This window comes from Myotis nattereri, assembly GCF_964212035.1.
Source record: "Myotis nattereri genome assembly, chromosome: 3".
Classification (NCBI taxonomy): Eukaryota; Metazoa; Chordata; class Mammalia; order Chiroptera; family Vespertilionidae; genus Myotis; species Myotis nattereri.
In genome coordinates this window covers 54,635,503-54,656,931 of record NC_138077.1, presented here as the reverse complement: position 1 = coordinate 54,656,931, position 21,429 = coordinate 54,635,503, and the positions used below count along the sequence as shown (strand labels likewise).

The window sequence follows — 21,429 nt, the reverse complement described above, 5'->3', positions numbered from 1 at the left end:
TTCGTGCACCGGGCCTCTAGTATAAAATAAAAATACATTGAAGATGACTCATATCATTCCTATCAAACTCAAAGTGAGGAGAAATGACAAAGTACACGTAACTCAAAAGGATATGGAAAAATAGATACTGCTTTATTAGCATCTGATCAACCAGGTTCCAATATATGTATTAGGTAGGCCTTCTTGGTAATAGCTTGATTCTGATTCCACTGGTTCTAAAAAGAGATGACTTTAGGTTCCAATCCTGACATATCCAGGATTCCATAATTCTGAGGCCAGCCAGAATAATTTATATACCCATGTGTAGCTGCCTAGGTTAGTAAGTATCAAGATGCCACATTAACACTTAAAATTCCTCTAATATAGGAGTAAAAAATATATTAACAGATTTACTATTAGAAAAGACCACTTATCAAAAAATTCAACAAGCTTCAAATATTATTTTTAAATTTTCCCAAACGTTTTTAGAAAAAAAATTTTACTTTTATTTTTCTATCAATTAGTGACAGAAGTAGAATCAGAAGCTAGACTTCTTAGTCTAATACTCTAGGCATAAAAGTTAAAAGAGTTCTAAAAGAAATTGAAAGGGTTGGAAAACTGAGCCTGAGCCAGAGGTAATAGCAATCTATAAAATTTCTCTCAGAAAAAGTATATGTTGAAAGATAGTTTACTTTCACTCAGAAATGAGTAAGAATGGTGCAGAAAGACCATCAAATATGAATTAGTAAGTTTAAGATTACTAATTGTTACTCTGCCACAAGCTATTTGTGTAATAGCATATCAACTCACCTCTCTGGTAGAAATCTAAAGTACCTTTTGCAAGACATATCTATATTTTAAGTATTGAGGATTCAATAAGTAGAAAAAGAAAGTTTAAAAGATTTGAAAATCAGAATTTCAATCATGAGTATAACTTACTATTAGTTCATGTTATTAACCCAAGCTCTGAAGAAATGCAAACAAACATACATTTTTGGACTATTTCCTAGATCTAATTGGCTCAAAATAAATAGTGGTCTAGTATCTAGACCAGGGGTGGGCAAACTTTTTGACTCGAGGGCCACAATGGGTTCTTAAACTGGACCGGAGGGCCGGAACAGAAGCATGGATGGAGTGTTTGTGTGAACTAATATAAATTCAAAGTAAACATCATTACATAAAAGGGTACAGTCTTTTTTTTTTTTAGTTTTATTCATTTCAAACGGGCCGGATCCAGCCCGCGGGCCGTAGTTTGCCCACGGCTGATCTAGATTCTAGCTTTAATGTATTTGTGAATTTTTACGTGACCTTTCTATTCATAATCTACCTGAAAAAGTCAGCTAATATGTGGTCCAATTAGAGTATATGTGTACAGTGTTTGTTTTTTGTGAAGTTCATCTTTATCCTATATAATAAAGAGGTAATATGCAAAATTGACCATCACTCCAACACACAAGATGGCCGCCCCCATGTGGTCAAAGATGGCCAGCAGAGGAGGGCAGCTGTGGGCGATCAGGCCAGCAGGGGAGGGCAGTTAGGAGGGACCAGGCCTGCAGAGGAGGGCAGTTGGGGGGGGGGGGACCAGGCCGGCAGGGGAGAGCAGTTAGGGGTGACCAGACCGACAGGGGAGGGCAGTTGGGGGCGACCAGGCCTGAAAGGGAGGGCAGTTAGGGGCAACCAGGCCAGCAGGGGAGGGCAGTTGGAGGCGACCAGGCCTGCAGGAGAGAACAGTTAGGGGCAACCAGGCCAGCAGGGGAGGGCAGTTAGGGGCGACTAGACTGACAGGGGAGGGCAGTTGGGGGGGACCAGGCCTGCAGGGGAGGGCATTTGGGGGGGGGGGCAGGCCTGCAGGAGAGGGCAGTTGGGGGGGACCAGGCCTGCAGGGGAGGGCAGTTGGGGGGGACCAGGCCTGCAGGGGAGGGCATCTGGGGGGGGAGGGCAGGCCTGCAGGGGAGGGCAGTTAGGGGCAACTGGGCCGGCAGGGGAGGGCAGTTAGGGTGACCAGGCTGGCAAGGGAGGGAAGTTAGGGGTGACCGGACCAGCAGGGGAGGGCAGTTGGGGGAGAGCAGGCCTGCAGGGGAGGACAGGGGCAACCAGGCCTGCAGGAGAGGGCAGTTAGGGGCAATCGGGCCAGCAGGGGAGCAGTTAGGCAGCAATCAGGCTGGCAGGGGAGTGGTTAGGGGGTGATCAGGCTGGCAGGCAGAAGCGGTTAGGGGCAGGCAGGCTGGCACGCGAGTGGTTGGGAGCCAGCAGTCCTGGATTGTGAGAGGGATGTCCCAGATTGGAGAGGGTGCAGGCTTGGCTGAGGGACACACACCCCTGCTCGCCCCCGTGCACGAATTTCATGCACCGGGCCTCTAGTTATTAATAAACGTACATGGAACTATACTCCCAAATCTCAATGGGCATAACTGCATCTGACCATTTCAGAAATATGAAACATGGCTTAGGAGTTAAGGTACAGTGGTTTTAAATTCTACTTCAGTTATGGAACCTTGGGCCTTAACCTATCTGAGTGCTAGTTTCCTCAACTGTAATATGATAATTATAGTATTCAATTAATAATGTTACTGTGGAGATTCAAAAAGTCTTATTGCCATGCCCGTAACAAAAGTACTCAAGAGTAACAAGGAGTGGTAGGTGAGGGTTAAACATCTTAGAAATAGAAGGCAGTAAAGAATAGCTTGCCTAGCCAGTGTGGCTCGAGCATTGACCTATGAACCAGGAGGTCACAGTTCGATTCCTGGTCAGGGCATATGCCCATGTTGTGGGCTCGATCCCTAGTGTGGAGCATGCAGAAGGCAGCTAATCAATGATGCTCTCTCATCATTGATGTTTCTCTCTCTCCCTCTCCCTTCTTCTTTGAAATCAATAGAGATATATTTTTTAAAAAAAAGAAAAGAATAGCTTACTTTAGAGTGGGAGATAGGTTTTAAAGATAGCATATAAGGAAAAAGAGATAAGTCTGACCTCTGTGGTGTCCATTATGCTAACCCAGTGGTCGGCAAACTCATTAGTCAACAGAGCCAAATATCAACAGTACAACAATTAAAATTTCTTTTGAGAGCCACATTTTTAAACTTAAACTATATAGGTAGGTACATTGTTATTAACTTAATTAGGGTACTCCTAAGCTGGCCTTTGCTAAAAACATCCTCAATCTGACTGAGGTACGTTCGCTGAGGTCGACCCCTTCCAACTCTCCCATCCACACTCGTCTTGTATACTTGTTTCGTCTATCTCCTTTCTGAAACCGACTTCTGTGCATGGGCCACAAAGTTTCAATCGCACTATATGTGCACGCCCGCACATGGTATTTTGTGGAAGAGCCACACTCAAGGGGCCAAAGAGCCACATGTGGCTCGCGAGCCGCGGTTTGCTGACCACTGCCCTATGGGAGTTAACCAAAAATCGGAATATTGATATTAACAAGATTTAATTTCAAAAGTTCAAATGAATTAACTTATACCTCAAAAGTTTAATAACAGAAATCACTTAATATTGATTAGAACCTAACTTAATGACCTTTCCCCATTCCATGTGAGCCTGTCAGACTTGTACTTTCAGTTCCTTCTTAATTCTGTACTGAAGCCCTTGAGTACTGATCAATCAGTGAGACTTCATTATCAATACTTGAAAATAACTAAAAAATAAACCGCAATAATGGATCTTTACCATATGAAAGAATAGGGTATAACTATGGGGATATATATATATGTATGTGTATGTGTGTGTGTGTATGTATATATATGGAACAATAAAAAAATAAAATATTAACTTACAAGTTCTGTTAAATGTCTGAGATGTCCAATTTCTTCTGGAAGTGAGACCAATTTGTTATTACTAGCAATTAAGACTTTCAATGGCAAATTACACAAATGTACTGGCAGTGTTGACAGTTGGTTCCGACTAAAATGGGTAAGTAGAAAAAAAGAAGATTCAGAGCCAATTACTCAAGAAAAAAATTTCCATCTTTCCCACTCTATACATAGTAAAATAACAAATGTAAGTCTTGCAAGGAACAAATAGAATTTAAGATTTGAGTCCTAGCCTACATTTCCTCACTTGTGAGCTTTGTAATTTTTAGGCATAGCATTTAACCTATCTGCATCTTATATAGATTCATTTGTAAATTGAGAATCTTAACTTCTCTACCTTGTACCATAAAACACCTTTGTAAATAATAAAGTGCTATATAGTACAATATATTATTTTCTTGAAGTTAATTTATATTAAGAAAAAAAAATGACTGAAAAATAGGGTATATTTCCCTCATAATCATTCCATTATAAACAAAGAGGCAAAATGAGTTTTAGAAACATGTAAACTGTATAATAAAATGATTACATATAAAAATATTTCCAAAGGATATTTCATTTGCTCATTTTCTCCAATAAAACTTATAATAATAAAATAACAAAAGAATTCTATCAGATGTGAAAAAAATGGAGTACATGAGTTGAAATGCAATTATACATTCAGAACCGAATACATAAAAATACATAATCACAAGAACCAAACGAAGTATTTGGAGAACCACTGCAAGCCTAATAGTCATTAGTTTGTCAATTATTGCAAAGACAGAGGGAGAAACTAGAGGGACATAGGAAATACTGTTAATTTAGCCTAAGAACATGTATAGAAACTGCTGATATAAAAAGATAATGTAAACTTTAGTAAAAAGGAGCAGAAAATTGAAAATGTCACATAAAATCAAATATTTAAAAAAGAAACATCTTACCTAATATTTAAGAATGTTAGAGCTTGTAGGTTTAGAATTGCCTCTGGTATATACCGAATACAATTTTGGTATAAGTTGAGATTTTCAAGAGAAACAAAATGACATGTTTCTATGGGAATTTCTGAGAGGCGATTTCGTGACAGATCTGAAAGAAAAAAATCAAGTTTAAAAATCAATCCTTGGAACTCATTTACTGAAATGTTAAATAGGCATTTTTGTGAATGTTTGGATTACAAAGAGTTCCTACTGTGGAGATTGATCCAAAATAAACATTCAAATTTTTATTAATTGAATAAACCATTTTAATTTATGTTTCTACACCTGTTGCTGGGAAATGCTGATTCTTCTTGAGACTCCACATATACTAAAAAATAAAACCAGTATTCTTTGCAAGTAACACAAAGTCTAAGGCATATCTGCCAACAAATTACATAAAAGATCATACTAACTACCCAATATCCAAGGAAACGAATGGATCCCTAAAATCCACCTTTGCAAAAGAACAGACAACATTCTGAGGTTTATTAGCAAAGCAAAGCAAAACAAAACCAAGCAAAAAAATACTGTTTCTTTCTTTACCAGTCAAAGATATACAGGGTCATGTCAAAGCACTCAGGGACCATCTTTGCTCCCACTTGCCAAACAATTTGAGCTTCAATAAAGATAATAATTGTAACAGATTGAAAGCTAGCCTACATATTGAATTATACAAGCTGATAATGAGATATTCTCCTCCACCTCCAAAAGGTAATAGAGAACCAATTCATTATCCTGCATACTGACAAAGAGGAAAATTAAACATTTATCTTGCCTTTTCTGTATGAACTGAGTAACCAAATGTTTCATTTATAACGTGTTTTAGTTATAAATGAAAAATGATAGAATATCACCAATTTCCCAACGCTCAATAAATTCTTTATAGATAATCAGAAATTATATGCCTCCCACTAAAAGAACAGAATATCACTTTTAGTCTTGACACAGAGACAAGAACCAAATCTAATCAAGCTTCTGGATCAGCTGCAAATTTTCAGGAAATGCAGAGGACAAAGGAATGTGCGGAAATACAGTCTCTCTACCACTACCCATTTAGATTTAATAAAATTAAATCTAAATTTTAGATTTATTTGAGATTAATTTGCTCACCACTGTTTTTTCTTCTCCTGCACCATCTTAAAGTCTCTGTTAGAATTATTTGGTAAGAACTCTTTACTGAGAACTTTCCTCTATCTAACAGAGGACTGAATTCCTACATATCTGCAAATATCTTGCGTTCACCATAACAAGTGAATTATATTTTGTCTAGGAATAGGTATTCTTAGAATCTGTAGATGTTATTTTACTACCTTCTAGTCTCCAGTGTCACACTGAGTAGTCCAGCACATATCTATCTGATCATTTTGCCTGTGTAAGCGGCTTGTTTTGTGTGTGTTTTTTGTCTCTGAACCACCCCCAACCTTCTAGTCTGGAACTCAGTAGGTTCTTTCAATCCTTCTTTAAACCAGGGAAATTCTCCTCAATTATACCTTTAGTTATTGCATCTCCCCAATGTGCTCTTTCTCCGTTATATTTTTTTTCTGTTTTGATATACTCTAATTAGTGTCCCAGACCATGAATTTGAATATCAACAATAATCATCCTCCCCACAAATTAATATATAGAAGAGTTTTCCCCTCACTTTTTAATTCTTTTATGCTATGATTAGAAACATAGCTTTGTCTCTCTTAGCATTATGCTAAGTGAAATAAGCCAGTCAATGAAGGAAAAATACCACATGATCTCACTCATTCATGGATAATAGAGACCATTATAAACTTTTGAACAATAATAGATACAGAGGCAGAGCTGCCTCAAACAGATTGTCAAACTGCAGCGGGAAGGCCGGGGAGGGTTGGGGGGCAGGAGGTAGGGGGGTAAGAGATCAACTAAAGGACTTGTATGCATGCATATAAGCATAACCAATGGACATAAGACACTGGGGGATAGGGGAGGCTAGGGGACTGTCTAGGGCGGGGTGATAAAATGGACACATATGTAATACCCTTTGTAATACTTTAAGCAATAAAAAATAAAAAAAATAAAAATAATAAAAAAAAAAAAAAAAAAAAAAAAAAAAAGAAACATAGCTTTGTCTCTCTTGAGAATCTCAGGATAATTTGTTTTGCTTGTTAAAGTTGTCATCTATCTCTTCTAATAGTTCTATTTCACTGAAGTCACTTGTTCTAGATATAATTGTTAATCCTCTCTCTGGCTGCTGGAGTTCCTTTAAGTGAATTATTTTATGTTGCCAATTCATACCTTGCCTCATACTTGAAGCTCAAGCTGCTAGAATTAACACCAAAACAATAGAAGCAACTTCTACAAGGTCTGGAACAATCCCTCCCCCGCTCCACCACCACCACCACCATTTCCCCAGATACAACTCTTTCTAAGGACTCAAGTTTTGATTACTGCCCCATTAGTTTTACCTCCTGTTTTCATCTGGATCCCAGACTCACATACCCTCTAACAGGTCCCACTAGCCTGTGAGCCCCAGAGCTGGCTTTACTCTGAAGTGATAGTTACTAAACGTAGTTGGGAAACTACGTTAGGCATATAAAACAATGACATTGAACTTGTTTTCCATTCAAAAGTATAAAATGTTTTTTTTTAAAATATCTTTATTGTTCAGATTATTACAGTAGTTCCCCTTTTTTCCCCCCATAGCTCCCATCCATCCAGTTCCCACCCCACCCTCTGCCCTTACCCCCCACTGTCCTCATCCACAGGTGTACGCTTTTTGTCACTGGGTCAAAGGTCATACACATGGAAAATGTAGCTATTTCCATCCACGACGTGTCCCTGTGTTTGGAAAGGTCTCTCGCGACTTGTTCACGCTCTACTCAGAAAGGGTACGGAGACACATAACGGCTTTTTAAAATAATGTGTCCTCTTATGTTTAAAAGGATTTCGCTACCAAAAGTGAGGAGAAAGCAACACTACAGCTGCTCTCGCCCTTCTTGCCCCTCTCGCCCTTTGGGTGATAGTTGTGCTTGGGGCTGCGCTCTGGTTCGCAGGCAGTTGACGAAGCCGTCTGGGTGGCTCGTGCAGTTCCGCGGGCTTCCCAGGGGCCGTCGCAGCCTCACAGGGGCTGTCGCAGTCTCGCAGGGGGCACCGCATCCCATGTTGGGGGCGAAGGTGCGAGTCAGAAGCTCCTCTCGCTGTCTCTCCTGCTGCTCCCTTGTGTATCACCAATGCTGGAAGTTTCTGAGAGCAGTCTAAAGGTGCTGGACATCATACTTTAACTGGTCAACATGAAGTTTGGCATTCTGTCTTTTGTTGGGCGGCTCCTTGCTGGACAAAATCTCCAGGCGTTCTTGCTGGTTGAATATCTGGTATGCTTGCTTGGATTTCATTTTCTACTAAGTGCACAGACTGCTTGTCTGCCGTCTCCCGGCGTCCCATGTGAGACTGGATCTGGTGGATCTGCTTGTGCGTTTACTGGTACAGCGGTTTCATGTCGCCAGCCCAGCCAGGTCCAGCTCCGGCTTCCTCCGAACCTGATTCTGCTTCTTGAGTGTGACCCTTATGGATGCGAGGAGTTGAAATTTGCAATTTGTTGGGTTAGGCTGCAAAAGCGCAGGTGGTTCCTTTTGAGCCACTGGCACAGCTTGGGCAGGGATGTAAACTGAGTAGGGCGGGGTCTCCAGGAATCACCAGGGCAGATCAAACAGCAATGGCGTCTCCGCGACTCCTTGCCTCTCCACGACTCCACGTCTCCGCATCCCCGAGTGCTGGTGAGCAGCTCTGCGAGAAAGCCACCCTTGCTCTCCGACCCGTTGCAAGGCCGCCCCGCCTCTCCCCATAGGGGTCTGGGACCTCAGAATCCCGCCCCAAACAAGCTCAGTGGATTCGAGAGTTTGTAACCCCTTCCGATCGAAAAAAACCACGGATCCAGTTGCAGCCCGTCTGGCATGCGACTCCGTACCTCTGTTCTTGGCACCTCTGTACATCCTACTCAGTCTCAATGCTCTTCTTTCTTTCCTTCCAGTTGTAGAACTTCCACTGGGTCAGCCTTCCCATGGTTCTAAATGATAGCTGTTTGTCTTATAGTTGTGGTTTCAACGTTGTTGTGGGAGGCAGCACGCACAGGTCTATACCTTATGCCGCCATCTTGGTTCTCTCCTCTAAAATGTTTTTAATAAATGATATTCCCCTATCAATTTTAGGTTAGCTCCTGTATCTTTTTGATATAGTATCTTCATTTTCTTTTTTAGCATTTCCTTATATTCTGGCACAACAAGATGTTCCAGTCTTATCTTGCAACTTCCGTGCCCCCATTTTGGAATCAGCTATTTCTCACCCTCATATAACATAAACTTCTGTGGCAAGTCAGACTTGATGAATGGTGGTTAGGAGCAAAAGGGAAAGCCACCAATCCTGATGGAAGACTCAGAATAAATGACTGTTGCTTTTTTGTAAACCACTAAGCTTTGTAGTGGTCCGTTACACAGCAATAGAAAAGCAAAACAGAAACTGTTACCTGGAAGTGGAGTGCTGCTTTAACAAAAACCTAAAACATCTGCTATTTTTAAAATGAGGCAGTAGACAATGGCCTTAAACGGACCTCCCAGACCTGTTAGTGGAGGCTGGAGGGCAGTGAAAAAATTGCTATTAAAGGCTGGAGAAAAGGGCACCCTATTTCTGTTTTGGCAGATCAATTAAAGGAACTATAGCCTACAGTAAAATGAAAGGGTACCTAAAGGATTTAAATCACCATAAATATATGTGATTATCTGTAGTGAAATATGTTAGTTGAAGTTAAGATATATATGACAAATATTAATATTAATCTTAGATCTTAATGATGAAAAAGGGTATGCATATACACATTCCAGCAATATTCCATTTAATTTAATTCCCCCTCACTTATTTTTAGATATCATTCAAATACATTACATATTTTTCCTTTTCAAATAATGCAGAGAAAGGAAATGATGCCAACCAAATTAAAAGACCCTCTTTGCTCACACAAGAAAGAACATGAATTTCTACCTAAAATGGATTCTGATTTCACATAATATTGGAAAACAAACTCAATTTACAGTCTATAAATACCATCCTAAACTGTGATCCAATCCTTATAATATTTTCTTTCATCTTGAAACACTGCTCATCTCACACTCTGACAATAAAGTTTGCAAAACCATACCCTGAAACAATACAATTTAGAGCAAACTTTTTTTATCTTAAATGGGACATATGATATAGCTTTTAGTGCTACCTCTACCATTTATACTGTCTTAATCTCGAGAACATTTGAGAATCTCCTCTAGGACTTTTGGTGAGATGCTTTCAATTACTTTGCTTCTTTTTGCAGGTAAGAAGTACTTTTTTTCCCTAAGTTTATCTGTCCCATTACCTGTTCAATAACTTGGATTATACTAGAGGCTCAGTGCACGAAATTTGTGCACAGGGGCAGAGTCCCCTCAGACTGGCCTGAGTTCTCTCACAATCCAGGACCCCTACGGGGATGTCGCACCTAAACCATCAGTTGGACATCCCTCTCGCAATCTGGGACACTGCTTTTCATACAGGTGAAAGGCATCTTGTTGTTGTATGGGCAGCTACATTTTTTTACCCTGATTATAAAAAGTAGTACATAACATGATCCTTCTGAGGCAGTAGCACCATTTTCCCCATCTTATGGGTGGAAAAACTGATGCAGAGAGAAGTTAAGTAATTGGCTTTGTCACACAGTTATAAGTGTCAGAATCAGGGCTGATCACAAAATGTGCAAGCCAGAGTCCATGCATGTCATTGCTGCATCATCCTGTTTTTTCAGTTAGAATAGCCTTGCCAGGTTTTAATTTTTTAATCTAAGAGTCTGTTCCCAATATATAGGGTAGGGTCCCTAGGCCTGGCCAGTGATCAGGGTCATCTGCAGGGCAAACGGCGGGCAGGGCAATTGGGGGCCCCCTCCCCTGCTGGCACCTGCCTTGGCTGGTGGCCTGGTGACACCTGCTGGCCGGCCCCGGCCCCAATCGCCACTGCCGCCGCCCCTCACCTCTGGGGGCAGCTCCTGCGTTGAGTGTCTGCCCCCTGCTGGTCAGTGCACACCATGATGATCGATTATTCCGCTGTTCAATTTGCATATTAGGGTTTTATTATATAGGATGAATTAGGAGTAGTTAGGTCCTACTCTTGAGAGACAAACATGAAACCCAAGGATGTAACAGTAATGTGGCTTTTTAAACCTGAAAAAAGCTTTTGGGAAACATTTGTTTAACTGACATGGCATTTTCCTCCCAGCTAATTTTACTAACTTTCTATTTCTGTTTGAGACTGAAAGTCACGAGGTCCAGTAAAAGAATATAATTATTTTACTAGCATGATACTGCTCACTTCCCATTAGGTGGCAAAAAAGGGGGGGGGGAGGGGACTTTAATTCATTAACGTAAATCTCTTAAAATAAAATAATTATCAATATCTAAATAGTGTTTCAATGCTTAAACAAATTCTTTACTCTTAGAAATCTGTTCAATTTTGCTCCTTATTTCAGATGTAGTTAAACTGTTATAATCACCATTCTCAAGTCTTCCTAACAGCCAAAAGGCAGCCTTCTTTCTCTCTGACTTTTACACTAAGATGCCTGAGATCACTTTCTTTGACCCACCGTATCTAATTCACACTCTCCTGTCCCTCTGTTCTTCTCCCTATTTTCATGTAAGCTATCAGAAGAAATAATGTGGTGACATTTCTGTTAAAAGGAACCACCTATCTGATTAACAACCAAATAAGTTAAGTTCAGCTGAACCAATTAATACAAATATTTTGAATTTAAATGTAAGTTTTCCACACCACAATAGGTCATCTTGAAATTAGTTCTATGTGGAGTTCTTCCAAGTGTTTCCAGCTTTTATGTATATGCAAGTTACCTAAAGCACATGGGGAAAGGGGACCAAAGGATATCTTTCCGAAATCTCTTATTTAAAAAAATGGGTGTTTTGGCCATTGTGTATTGCTTATTATCATAAATGTATATGTATATGTATATGTATGTGTATGTGTATGTGTATATATATATGTATGTATACATATATATACATATATACACACATACACACACACACACACACACACACTAGTGGCCCGGTGCATGAAATTCGTGCACAGGGAAGGGAGGGGGTGTCCCTCAGCCCGGCCTACACCCTCTCCAATCTGGGACCCCTTGGGGGATTGGGCCTAAACCGGCAGTTGGACATCCCTCTCTCAATCCAGGACCAATGGCTCCTAACCGCTTACCTGCCTGCCTGCATGACTGCCTACAACTACTCTGCCTGCTGGCCTGTTTTCCCCCAACTGCCCCCCCCCCCCAGCCTGCTCACCCCCACTGCCCTCCTCTCCTGGCCTGATCACCCCTAACCGCCTCTGCTTCGGCCCTGCCACCATGGCTTTGTCCGGAAGGATGTCTGAAAGGTCTCCTGGAATGTCTCCCGATCTAATTAGCATATTACCCTTTTATTAGTATAGATATATAGAAAGACATTTTTTAGGACATCTGCTCAGCTTACTACTCATTCACAGGGGCTGGCTCTCTCTCCCTCCTAGTTTTTCAGCATCATATATACCAGTGATTCTTACTTAACCTTAGTGACCCTCTCATTCTTAATATCCTGGTAAACTCTTGCCCATCATTCAAGAGCCATCTCAAGCATAATCTCATTATACTCCCCTTGACTTGTCTAGGCACGCAAAGGATTCTCTGTGTTTCTATTACTCTACTACAGTAATTATCACACAGTACTGTAATTCTTCATTAGATTTTAAGTTCCTTGAATCCAAGAGCTTTTATCTTTAACATCTAATACCTGACTTATTAAAGGTCAAGCTTATTTGCTAAAATTAACTCAGTAAGCTAACATTGGATATTTCATACTAGTCAAATCTTTAATTAGCTACTTTATGTTTTTTATTAAAAATTGGAAAATTAATTATTTCTAAATAAATGAACTTTATTTGGGAGGTAATTTTTAAAATGTGAGCTCCATGAAGGGAATAAGAAAAGATCTTAAAGAGGAAATGTAGGAAACATAAGTACAGTATAGGTCAAATTATACCCACGACACTAACAACCCTCTACAACAAATTAAAAATAAAATGGGTAATCTAATAATGGATTAATATCCAGGATAAATAAGCATTTTTAAAAATTCCAAAACAACAAAAACCAAGCACAATTAAAAAATGGGCAAAGGACTTGAATGAACATTTTCCCAAAGAAGATATACAAATCACCAATAAGCACATGAAAAGACACTCAACATAACTAATCATTAAGGAAATGCAAATCAAAACCATAATGGGATACCACTTCATATCAATTAAGATGGCTACTATTTTTTTAAAACCAGAAAATAAAAAATAATGGTGAGGATATGGATTAACTGGAATCCTTGTGCACTGCTGGTGAGAATGTAAACGGTATAGCTGCTGTAAAAAAGAATACAGCAGTTTTGTTTTTTTAAAAGTTAAACATAAATTTATGTTTATAATCCAGCAATTACATTTCTTTTTTTTTTTATTGCTTAAAGTATTACAAAGGGTATTACATATGTGTCCTTTTTTTTCCCCCGCCCTTGACAATCCCCTGGCCTCCCCCACTCCCCTACATTTCTTAATATATACCCAAAAGAACTGAAAGCAGTACTGGAACAGTTATTTGTTCTAATACATATAGCAGCATTATTCACAACAGACAAAAGGTGGAAACAACCCAATAGTCATAAACAGATGAATAAACAAAATGTGTTATATGCGTACAACAAAATAATATTCAGCCTTAAAAAAGGAATGGAGGAAGGTGGCGTCCACAGCCTCCATTCATATGAGAAGCGGCTTTTCTGAAAAGGGATTCCAGCATAGTTCCTTGGTTTTTCAATAAAAAATTGAAAAAAGTGAAGAAGAAAATAAAAAAAGGAATGGAATTCTGATACATGCTGCAATCTGGATGAACCTTGAAAACATTGTGCTAAATGAAACAGGCCAGACACAAAAGGACAAATATTGTATGAGGTATCTAGAATAGTCCAATTCAAGGAGTCAGAAAGTAAAATAGTTACCAGGGGGTGGTTGGAGGAGCTAATTGGATAATAAGTTTGGGAGATGGATAAAAATATGAGTGTACTTAATGCCACTGAACTTATGCTTAAAAATGGTTAAAACAGTAAGCTGTTATGTATATTTTACTACAATTTTAAAAAATCAAATGTGTAGTACTCAAAGTAAAAAATAATGTAACCTGTCTCTTTTTATTGATATGCACCTTAAACATCTCTCTAAATGATGGACTTTTTAAAATAAACATATCTTACACCTCAGCAATAAATTAAATACAGAAATTACAGAAATAAAAATTCAAAGTATTCTTGAAAGTCAATTCTCAAAAGTTAATCTCAAACTGTGTAACAAAGAATGTCAGTTATTTATTAACTTCTTCCTAATTCCATTTCTCTTTCCCAGAGAGAAAAATGTTTAATATTTCATTCTATTCAATTATGTAATTATGACAGAATTTATTTCAAATCTCTAGCCCTAAGCCAGGAAAACCTAGGTTCACTTCAGTGCGAACACAATTAATGTTTTCAACGGTATGGCATTTATTAAGAAATGCTAGCAGTCAAAAGTCTTATGTTCTTCTAATAACTCCTTCAGGCTATCCCACGCAATGACATCATCCTGACCAAATAAAGCCCATTATGCAATAGTCACAGATACAGTACTATCACTTTCTATGAGAACAGTTACTGCTATGAATGTTAAAAGGGCCTGAGATTATGACAAATGGGCTGCAAGAGATTTTTACACTGAGCAGTGTAAACTTTAAAAGAGTATTATAGGAATAAATATCCTTCAACAAATAAAGAAATGGTAAGGACACAAGCTAACAAATGAGAGAAAGAACATAAACAATTGCCCATTAAATGAAGATACTCTGATGACTGACAGGAGTTTATTATACTTTTGAAACTTTCTTTAAATTTGCCACATTTAAAAACACACTCTATACTTTAAGGTATTTCCTTTATGTTGCAACCACTACATCACTAAAATGAAAATTTTATTGAAAGAGCATGCAATAAAAATCATTTTTTAGCTATTAACCAAATTATGTAACCCAAGGAGGTAAAAAATGAGAATGTTTTATAATGCTTTCCATTCTGTAGTCATATAATTTGTAATATAAATTGTAGGTTTTCTTTAAAATTTTTTAAATTTTAGTTTTTTTATCAAAGTTAGCAAATGTATATAATTTTACAAGTATTTTACTTTTTAAAATATATTTTTATTAATTTCAGAGAGGAAAGGAGAGAGAGAGAAACACCAATGATGAACTCAGCTGCCTCCTACACACTCCTTACTAGAGCTTGAGCCCACAACCCTGGCATGTGCCCTGACCAGGAATAGAAACCTGAACTCCTAGTTCATAGGTTGACACTCAACCACCATCTGAGCCACACCAGCTGAGTGAATTTATATAATTTTAAATCCCAATCAGTGCCTTCTGCTTCTGGGAAGATGGAGCAGATGTACTTTTTCCTATTCCTCCTGCTAAGTACAACTAAAAACCATGGCCAAAATAAGTTGAAAAACATAATTAGACTCTAAAGGGTTAAAAAGATGACTAAGGACTTTAGGATAGTGACCAGTTCTCTGGGCTCTATCTGCCTCACTCATGCTAGACTTGGAGTTGATGTCTCCAAGTTAGCAACCCAGAAACGCCAAAGAAATACTGATACCAGGAAAGGGGCAACTTAAGATAGAAAACTTATAGACAATAACTGCTCTACTTTAGTCCAACACCTCACCCCCCCCACCTTTGCCAGCAAAGGCTGAGTGGGGAGCCAAACTTCCAACTTTGTAAGGCTGTCACTTGGCATTTTGGTGGCTCCTCCTCAGTCTCCACTGGTATGGTATCAAAAAAGGCCAAGTAGGGAACCAGGACTTTCATGTCTGCCAGAAGGTAACGGGGCTCCCTCACCACCAGGTGGAGAGGTGTCCTCCACCTTCCTGCTAGGAGGACTAGTATGGTTAGGACTTTGACCACTCCCCAGTCGTTTGGAGAGCCAGAAAGAAAAGAAAAATGGCCTGTCATAAGATTACTATTCCTTTTCAGAAAGCAAGGGCCTTTCAAGAAATCTCTAGATGCCTTAGACAGTGGTTCTCAACCTTCTGGCCCTTTAAATACAGTTCCTCATGTTGTGACCCAACCATAAAATTATTTTCGTTGCTATTTCATAACTGTAATGTTGCTACTGTTATGAATTGTAATGTAAATATCTGATATTCAGGATGGTCTTAGGCGACTCCTGTGAAAGGGTCGTTCGACTGCCAAAGGGGTAGCAACCCACAGGTTGAGAACCGCTGCCTTAGAAGAAGATAAATGGGTATAAGGGTTTATAGCAAATACTTCATAGACTGAAAAAAAATTCAAAAATATAACCTCATGTTAATTTTAAGTGTTCTGCATTAGAGCATGAGAATTCAGACTACCATAAATACAGTGTCATTACTGAAATACAAAAAAAAAAAATAGGTACATTTCAAGAGTATGTGCCATTGAGCCTTTTTTACTACTGAGTAAAGCAAATACTTTAACAAGATTCTAGTCTCTATAGTTCACAACCGCTAAAGTCATAAACAATGTAAACTAGAAAGACCCAGGGATTCAATGATGGGGATGTTGATAAATGAGTTCTGAAGCAGTGTTGGAAATAGGGAATTAGAGAAATATCCATTAATGTCTTATTTTGTTTATAATATTAGAATTCGTACTGAATAATGGCCACTTGATATCTTGGAAAATACATTTTTTCTCTGTAAGCTATGAATGTATCAATACCTCTTTTCCTTATTTTCACTTACATGTAGCAGCATTTACAGATATGCCAAATATGCCTCATCATGAGGCAAGTCTTAGTTTTAATCAGTTAGAAAATAAAAAGCACAGATTATGCTTAAAAGTCATATTTTTACATGATTTAATGATATCCTCTTATGTTTTTCTATAGCACCTTGAAAGTTAGAACTTTAAGAACATTTTGAGAGAGAAGAAACCAAGATGGCGGCATAGGTAAACACCAGAGTTTGCTGCCTGGAAAAACCACTTCAAAAATACAACGAAAAGACGGAATGGACATCATCCAGAACCACAGGAAGGCTGGCTGAGTGGAAGTTCTACAACTAGGAGGAAAGAGAAAAGCATACCGAGACTCAGAGGAGGCGCAATGCTGAAGTAAAATACTAAGGTGCGGAGTGCATGCAGAGCGGGCTGGCGGCTGAGGGCGTGCTTGTCGTTTTCAATCGGGAGGGATTCTCAGGCTCTGAGCTCCAGTTCCGGGCGAGTCTCTAGGGACCCAGACTCATGCCGGAGTAGCGGGACTGTCTGGCATCACTCAGAACCATAGGGCAGCTTTCTCTCCGAGGGGCTTGCAGCGATTACTGGGACACTGAGAAGCAGAGCCTCTGAGGGCAAGACTGAGAGCAGCCATAATTGCTAACCCCGCCCTGTTGATCCTGTGGGACCCGCCCCGCCCAAGCCCTGCAGTGAGACTTCTGCTGGAGAGCCTCAGGTAAAGGCTAGATTAGCACCTCCCTAGAGATCCAGGAGCCAGGAAACACAGAGGTCAGAGTGGGACCATCCAGTTTGCAGCTCCGTGGAACCATAAAAGACACACTCAGGGGGCAGACTCAGTGAGCACCAAAGCCCCATCGAAGCAAGTCTAGCCCCAGAGGGGTGTCTCCAGCACAGAAGTTCTCCCACTGCAGACACAACTGATTCTCACAGCCAATTGGCCTGGAGGTCAATTCCTCCCAGTGATAACTACAACAATCAAGGCTTAATTAAAACAAGACTGTGCACAAAGCCCACAAGGGGGTGCACCAAGAGTGTCTACCTCAGGTAATTGGGTAACTTAGCACAGAAAGGCACTGTATCGACACAGCGAAGCATAAAAAATGCCGAGACAAAGAAACAGGACACAAACGACAGAATTGGAGGAAAGCAAACTGCTGGATATTGAGTTCAAAGCCAGACTTTTAAGGTCTTTAAAGAACTGTCTAGAAGCCGCTGATAAATTTAATAAGGCCCTCGAAAAGACTGGTGAGACCGCCGATAAATGTAGTGAGATCATCAAGAAGACAGGTGAAACCATCGATGTTGTGATAAAGAACCAACTAGAAATTAAGCATACACTGACTGAAATAAAGAATATTATACAGACTCCCAACAGCAGACCAGAGGATCGCAAGAATCAAGTCAAAGATTTGAAATACGAAGAAGCAAAAAACACCTAACCGGAAAAGCTAAAGGAAAAAAGAATCCAAAAATACAAAGATAGTGTAAGGAGCCTCTGGGACAGCTTCAAGCGTACCAACATCCAAGTTATAGGGGTGCCAGAAGATGAGAGAGAGCAAGATACTGAAAACCTATTTGAAGAAATAATGACAGAAAACTTCCCCTACCTGGTAAAAGAAATAGACTTACAAGTCCAGGAAGCACAGAGAACCCCAAACAAAAGGAATCCAAAGAGGACCACACCAAGACACATCATAATTAAAATGCCAAGAGCAAAAGACCAAGAGAGAATCTTAAAAGCAGCAAGAGAAAGAAGATCAGTTACCTACAAGGGAGTACCAATACGAATGTCAGCTGATTTCTCAACAGAAACTTTGCAAGCCAGAAGGGAGTGGCAAGAAATATTCAAAGTGATGAATACCAAGAACCTACAACCAAGACTACTTTATCCAGGAAAGCTATCATTCAGAAGTGAAGGCCAGATAAAGAGCTTCACAGATAAGAAAAAGCTAAAGGAGTTCATCGCCACCAAACCAGTATTATATGAAATGCTGATAGGTATCCTTTAAGAAGAGGAAGAAGAAGAAAAAGGTAAAGATACAAATTATGAACAACAAATACACATCTATCAACAAGTGAATCTAAAAATCAAGTGAATAAATAATCTGATGAATAGTATGAACTGGTGATTGTAATAGAATCAGGGACATAGAAAGGGAATGGACTGACTATTCTTGGGGGGGAAAAGGGTGTGGGGGTGAGGGAAGAGATTGGACAATAATCGTGCACCTATGGATGAGGACAGTGGGTGGGGAATGAGGGTGGAAGGTGGGGTGGGAACTGGGTGGAGGTGAGTTATGGTGGGAAAAAGAGTAACTAATGTAATAATCTGAACAATAAAGATTTAATTTAAAAAAAAGAACATTTTGAGCAAATTTATTACAATCTCATCACAACTTTAATGGCAGCATATCTAGGCTACTTCACTGTGGCCTTTGCTAGGATTAGAAAATTTGGTTACGATACTGTAAAGAATTTCTTGCCCCTGGTCTGGCTCACTGGATGGAGCATCGGTCTGTGGATCTAAGGTCCAGGGTTCAATTTCGGTCAAGGGCACATACCTCGGTTGTGGGCTCTTCCCTGGCCCAGGCCCTGGTGAGGGCTCCTGCAGGAGTCAACCAATTGATGTTTCTCTCTCGCATCGATATTTCTCTCTGCCTTTCCCTCTGTCTTTCCCTTTCTCTAAAAATCAATAGAAAAACATCCTCGAGTGAGGATTAAAAAAAAAAAAAAGAATTTCTTTGCAATGAAGTTTAATTTGTTAATAGGTTAAAATTAAGATCACCAGATTATATGAATGCACTGTAAAATCTTAACATAGTAATAACATGCTATTGGAAAAATAAATTGTTAGAAGCAACTTGTTTTCCCATTTTAAAATACCTGTGAATATTAATATGATTTTTATGTAACTCTGAAAAGTAAAATATAGAAACCTAAAGGTTTCTATACATTCCCTTTGCATTAAAAAACTAATGCATATATTTTGTCTATAAAGAATGACCAAGTGTCTAGAGTAGACTCTTCTAGACACTAAGAAATTTGTTTGTAGCTGTATGTCTGCTTTAAGAAAAGGCTTTTTGTTGTTGCTGTTATTTTTTTCTTAGCATAAGCCAGACTATTTCCAACCTACACAGTCTATGTCCTTTGCTCTGTTTATAGTACACTTTCATTTGAAATACTGATACCAGTAACTTGTAATTAGCACAGGTTTGAATTCCTGTACTAAATAAAGGGAAAAATTCCTAATAAATTGCTAATATTTTTAGGTGCTTGGGTTTATTTCTAATAAAATGTTTAAACCCACCTTCAGCCTCAAATTTACACTTAATTTCACAGAAATTTCTTATTGAGTATGTTATAGTGTCAAGAAATACCATAAAACAGATAATGTGTGTGAGAGTAGGTGGATGCTGCACGGACATGTTCCCAGGAACAAGCTAGAATTACAACTGAAATATGGAAAGGCTTCCTGAATAATCAACAGAAAACTCACAGGAGAGAATCCTGATACCCAAGGACCGAAGGTGGAGACAGCACAGAAACTGGTAGGAGGGCAGAGGCGTGAAAGGCTGACCAGGTGCCCACAGACAGGAACTGAAGTCCTGTCTTGGAGAGATATTTAGCTGTTGCGGGGAAGGGGAGGTGCCACTGAGAACTCTGGGATCTAATCCCCAAGCTGGGCTCCCCAGCAAAGAGCACCAAATCTGAGGCGGGTACCCACATAACATCTAGCTGTAAAAAGCATCAGGGTGCTGACTACCAGGGAGTGGCAGCTGAACATTCGGGCACCATCTTGAAGGCCCAACGCACAAAAATTCCCTGTGGAGCCCCCCTACCTTATGCTCTGGCAGAAGGAGGGTGAAGTGAACTGGAGCTGTGAGAGCAGAACCCAGGACCAGGGACTAGGGCAATGGTCGGCAAACTCATTAGTCAACAGAGCCAAATATCAACAGTACAACGATTGAAATTTCTTTTGAGAGCCAAATTTTTTAAACTTAAACTATATAGGTAGGTACACTGTTATTAACTTAATTAAGGTACTCCTAAGGCTTAGGAAGAGCCACACTCAAGGGGCCAAAGAGCCGCAGTTTGCCGACCACTGGACTAGGGCAGTGGTCGGCAAACTGCGGCCCCTTGAGTGTGGCTCTTCCACAAAATACCATGTGCGGGCACGCACGTACAGTACGATTGAAACTTTGTGGCCACACTCAAGGGGCCAAAGAGCCGCATGTGGCTCGAGAGCTGCAGTTTGCCGACCACTGGACTAGGGAATAGAGCTCAGAAGGCAGGCACACCAAGTTTCCTGGGCTGAGTCATTCCCTCAAGCAATGGAGGACATCTTTCCCACATTTTACTTGCCTGGGAGGAAGCAAGTCAACACACCCTATTGGAAAACACCTTGCCCTGAGGCCACTTAAGAGATTAAAAATAACAATTAGTCTGCAGGCAGAAGAAACTGCCCCACCCTGTTGAAAACAAAACAAAACACAGTTCTCACCACTCCTGAAGATGATTGCCTGGGGCTATTCAAGTCAGAATCCTATTAGTCTGTAGACAGAGGCAGACTCTAGAGGCTTTGAGTCTTTGCCTGATTCAATTAATCAGAAATAGCCTTTAACACTGTCCTGCACTAGAGATTGAGAGGTGTAGAGGATCTACCTAAAAAATAGTCACAAAACCAAACAGATAACCAAAATGAGGAGACAAAGAAACCCTGAAAGAACTAGAGAATTCTCCAGAAGAAGAGATAAATGAAGCAGAGACAAGAAATTTATCTGAAACAGAGTTCAGAGTAATGATGGTAAAAATG

At 39.8% G+C, this 21,429-nt stretch overlaps 1 protein-coding gene across 4 annotated transcripts in view; it reads right to left on the bottom strand.

The window, feature by feature from the left end:
- Window positions 1-21,429, bottom strand: part of LRCH3 (leucine rich repeats and calponin homology domain containing 3) — a gene marked incomplete at its 3' end in the record, with an annotated part of 107,557 nt that overhangs the window by 67,238 nt on the left and 18,890 nt on the right. For all 4 annotated transcript variants that reach the window (XM_081085378.1, XM_081085379.1, XM_081085376.1 and 1 more), the window contains exons 2-3: window positions 4,721-4,865; window positions 3,762-3,888 (exon numbers count right to left, since the gene is read on the bottom strand). In XM_081085378.1, coding sequence (XP_080941504.1) covers window positions 3,762-3,888; window positions 4,721-4,865 — 272 coding nt within the window. The remainder of the gene's footprint in view (window positions 1-3,761; window positions 3,889-4,720; window positions 4,866-21,429) is intronic.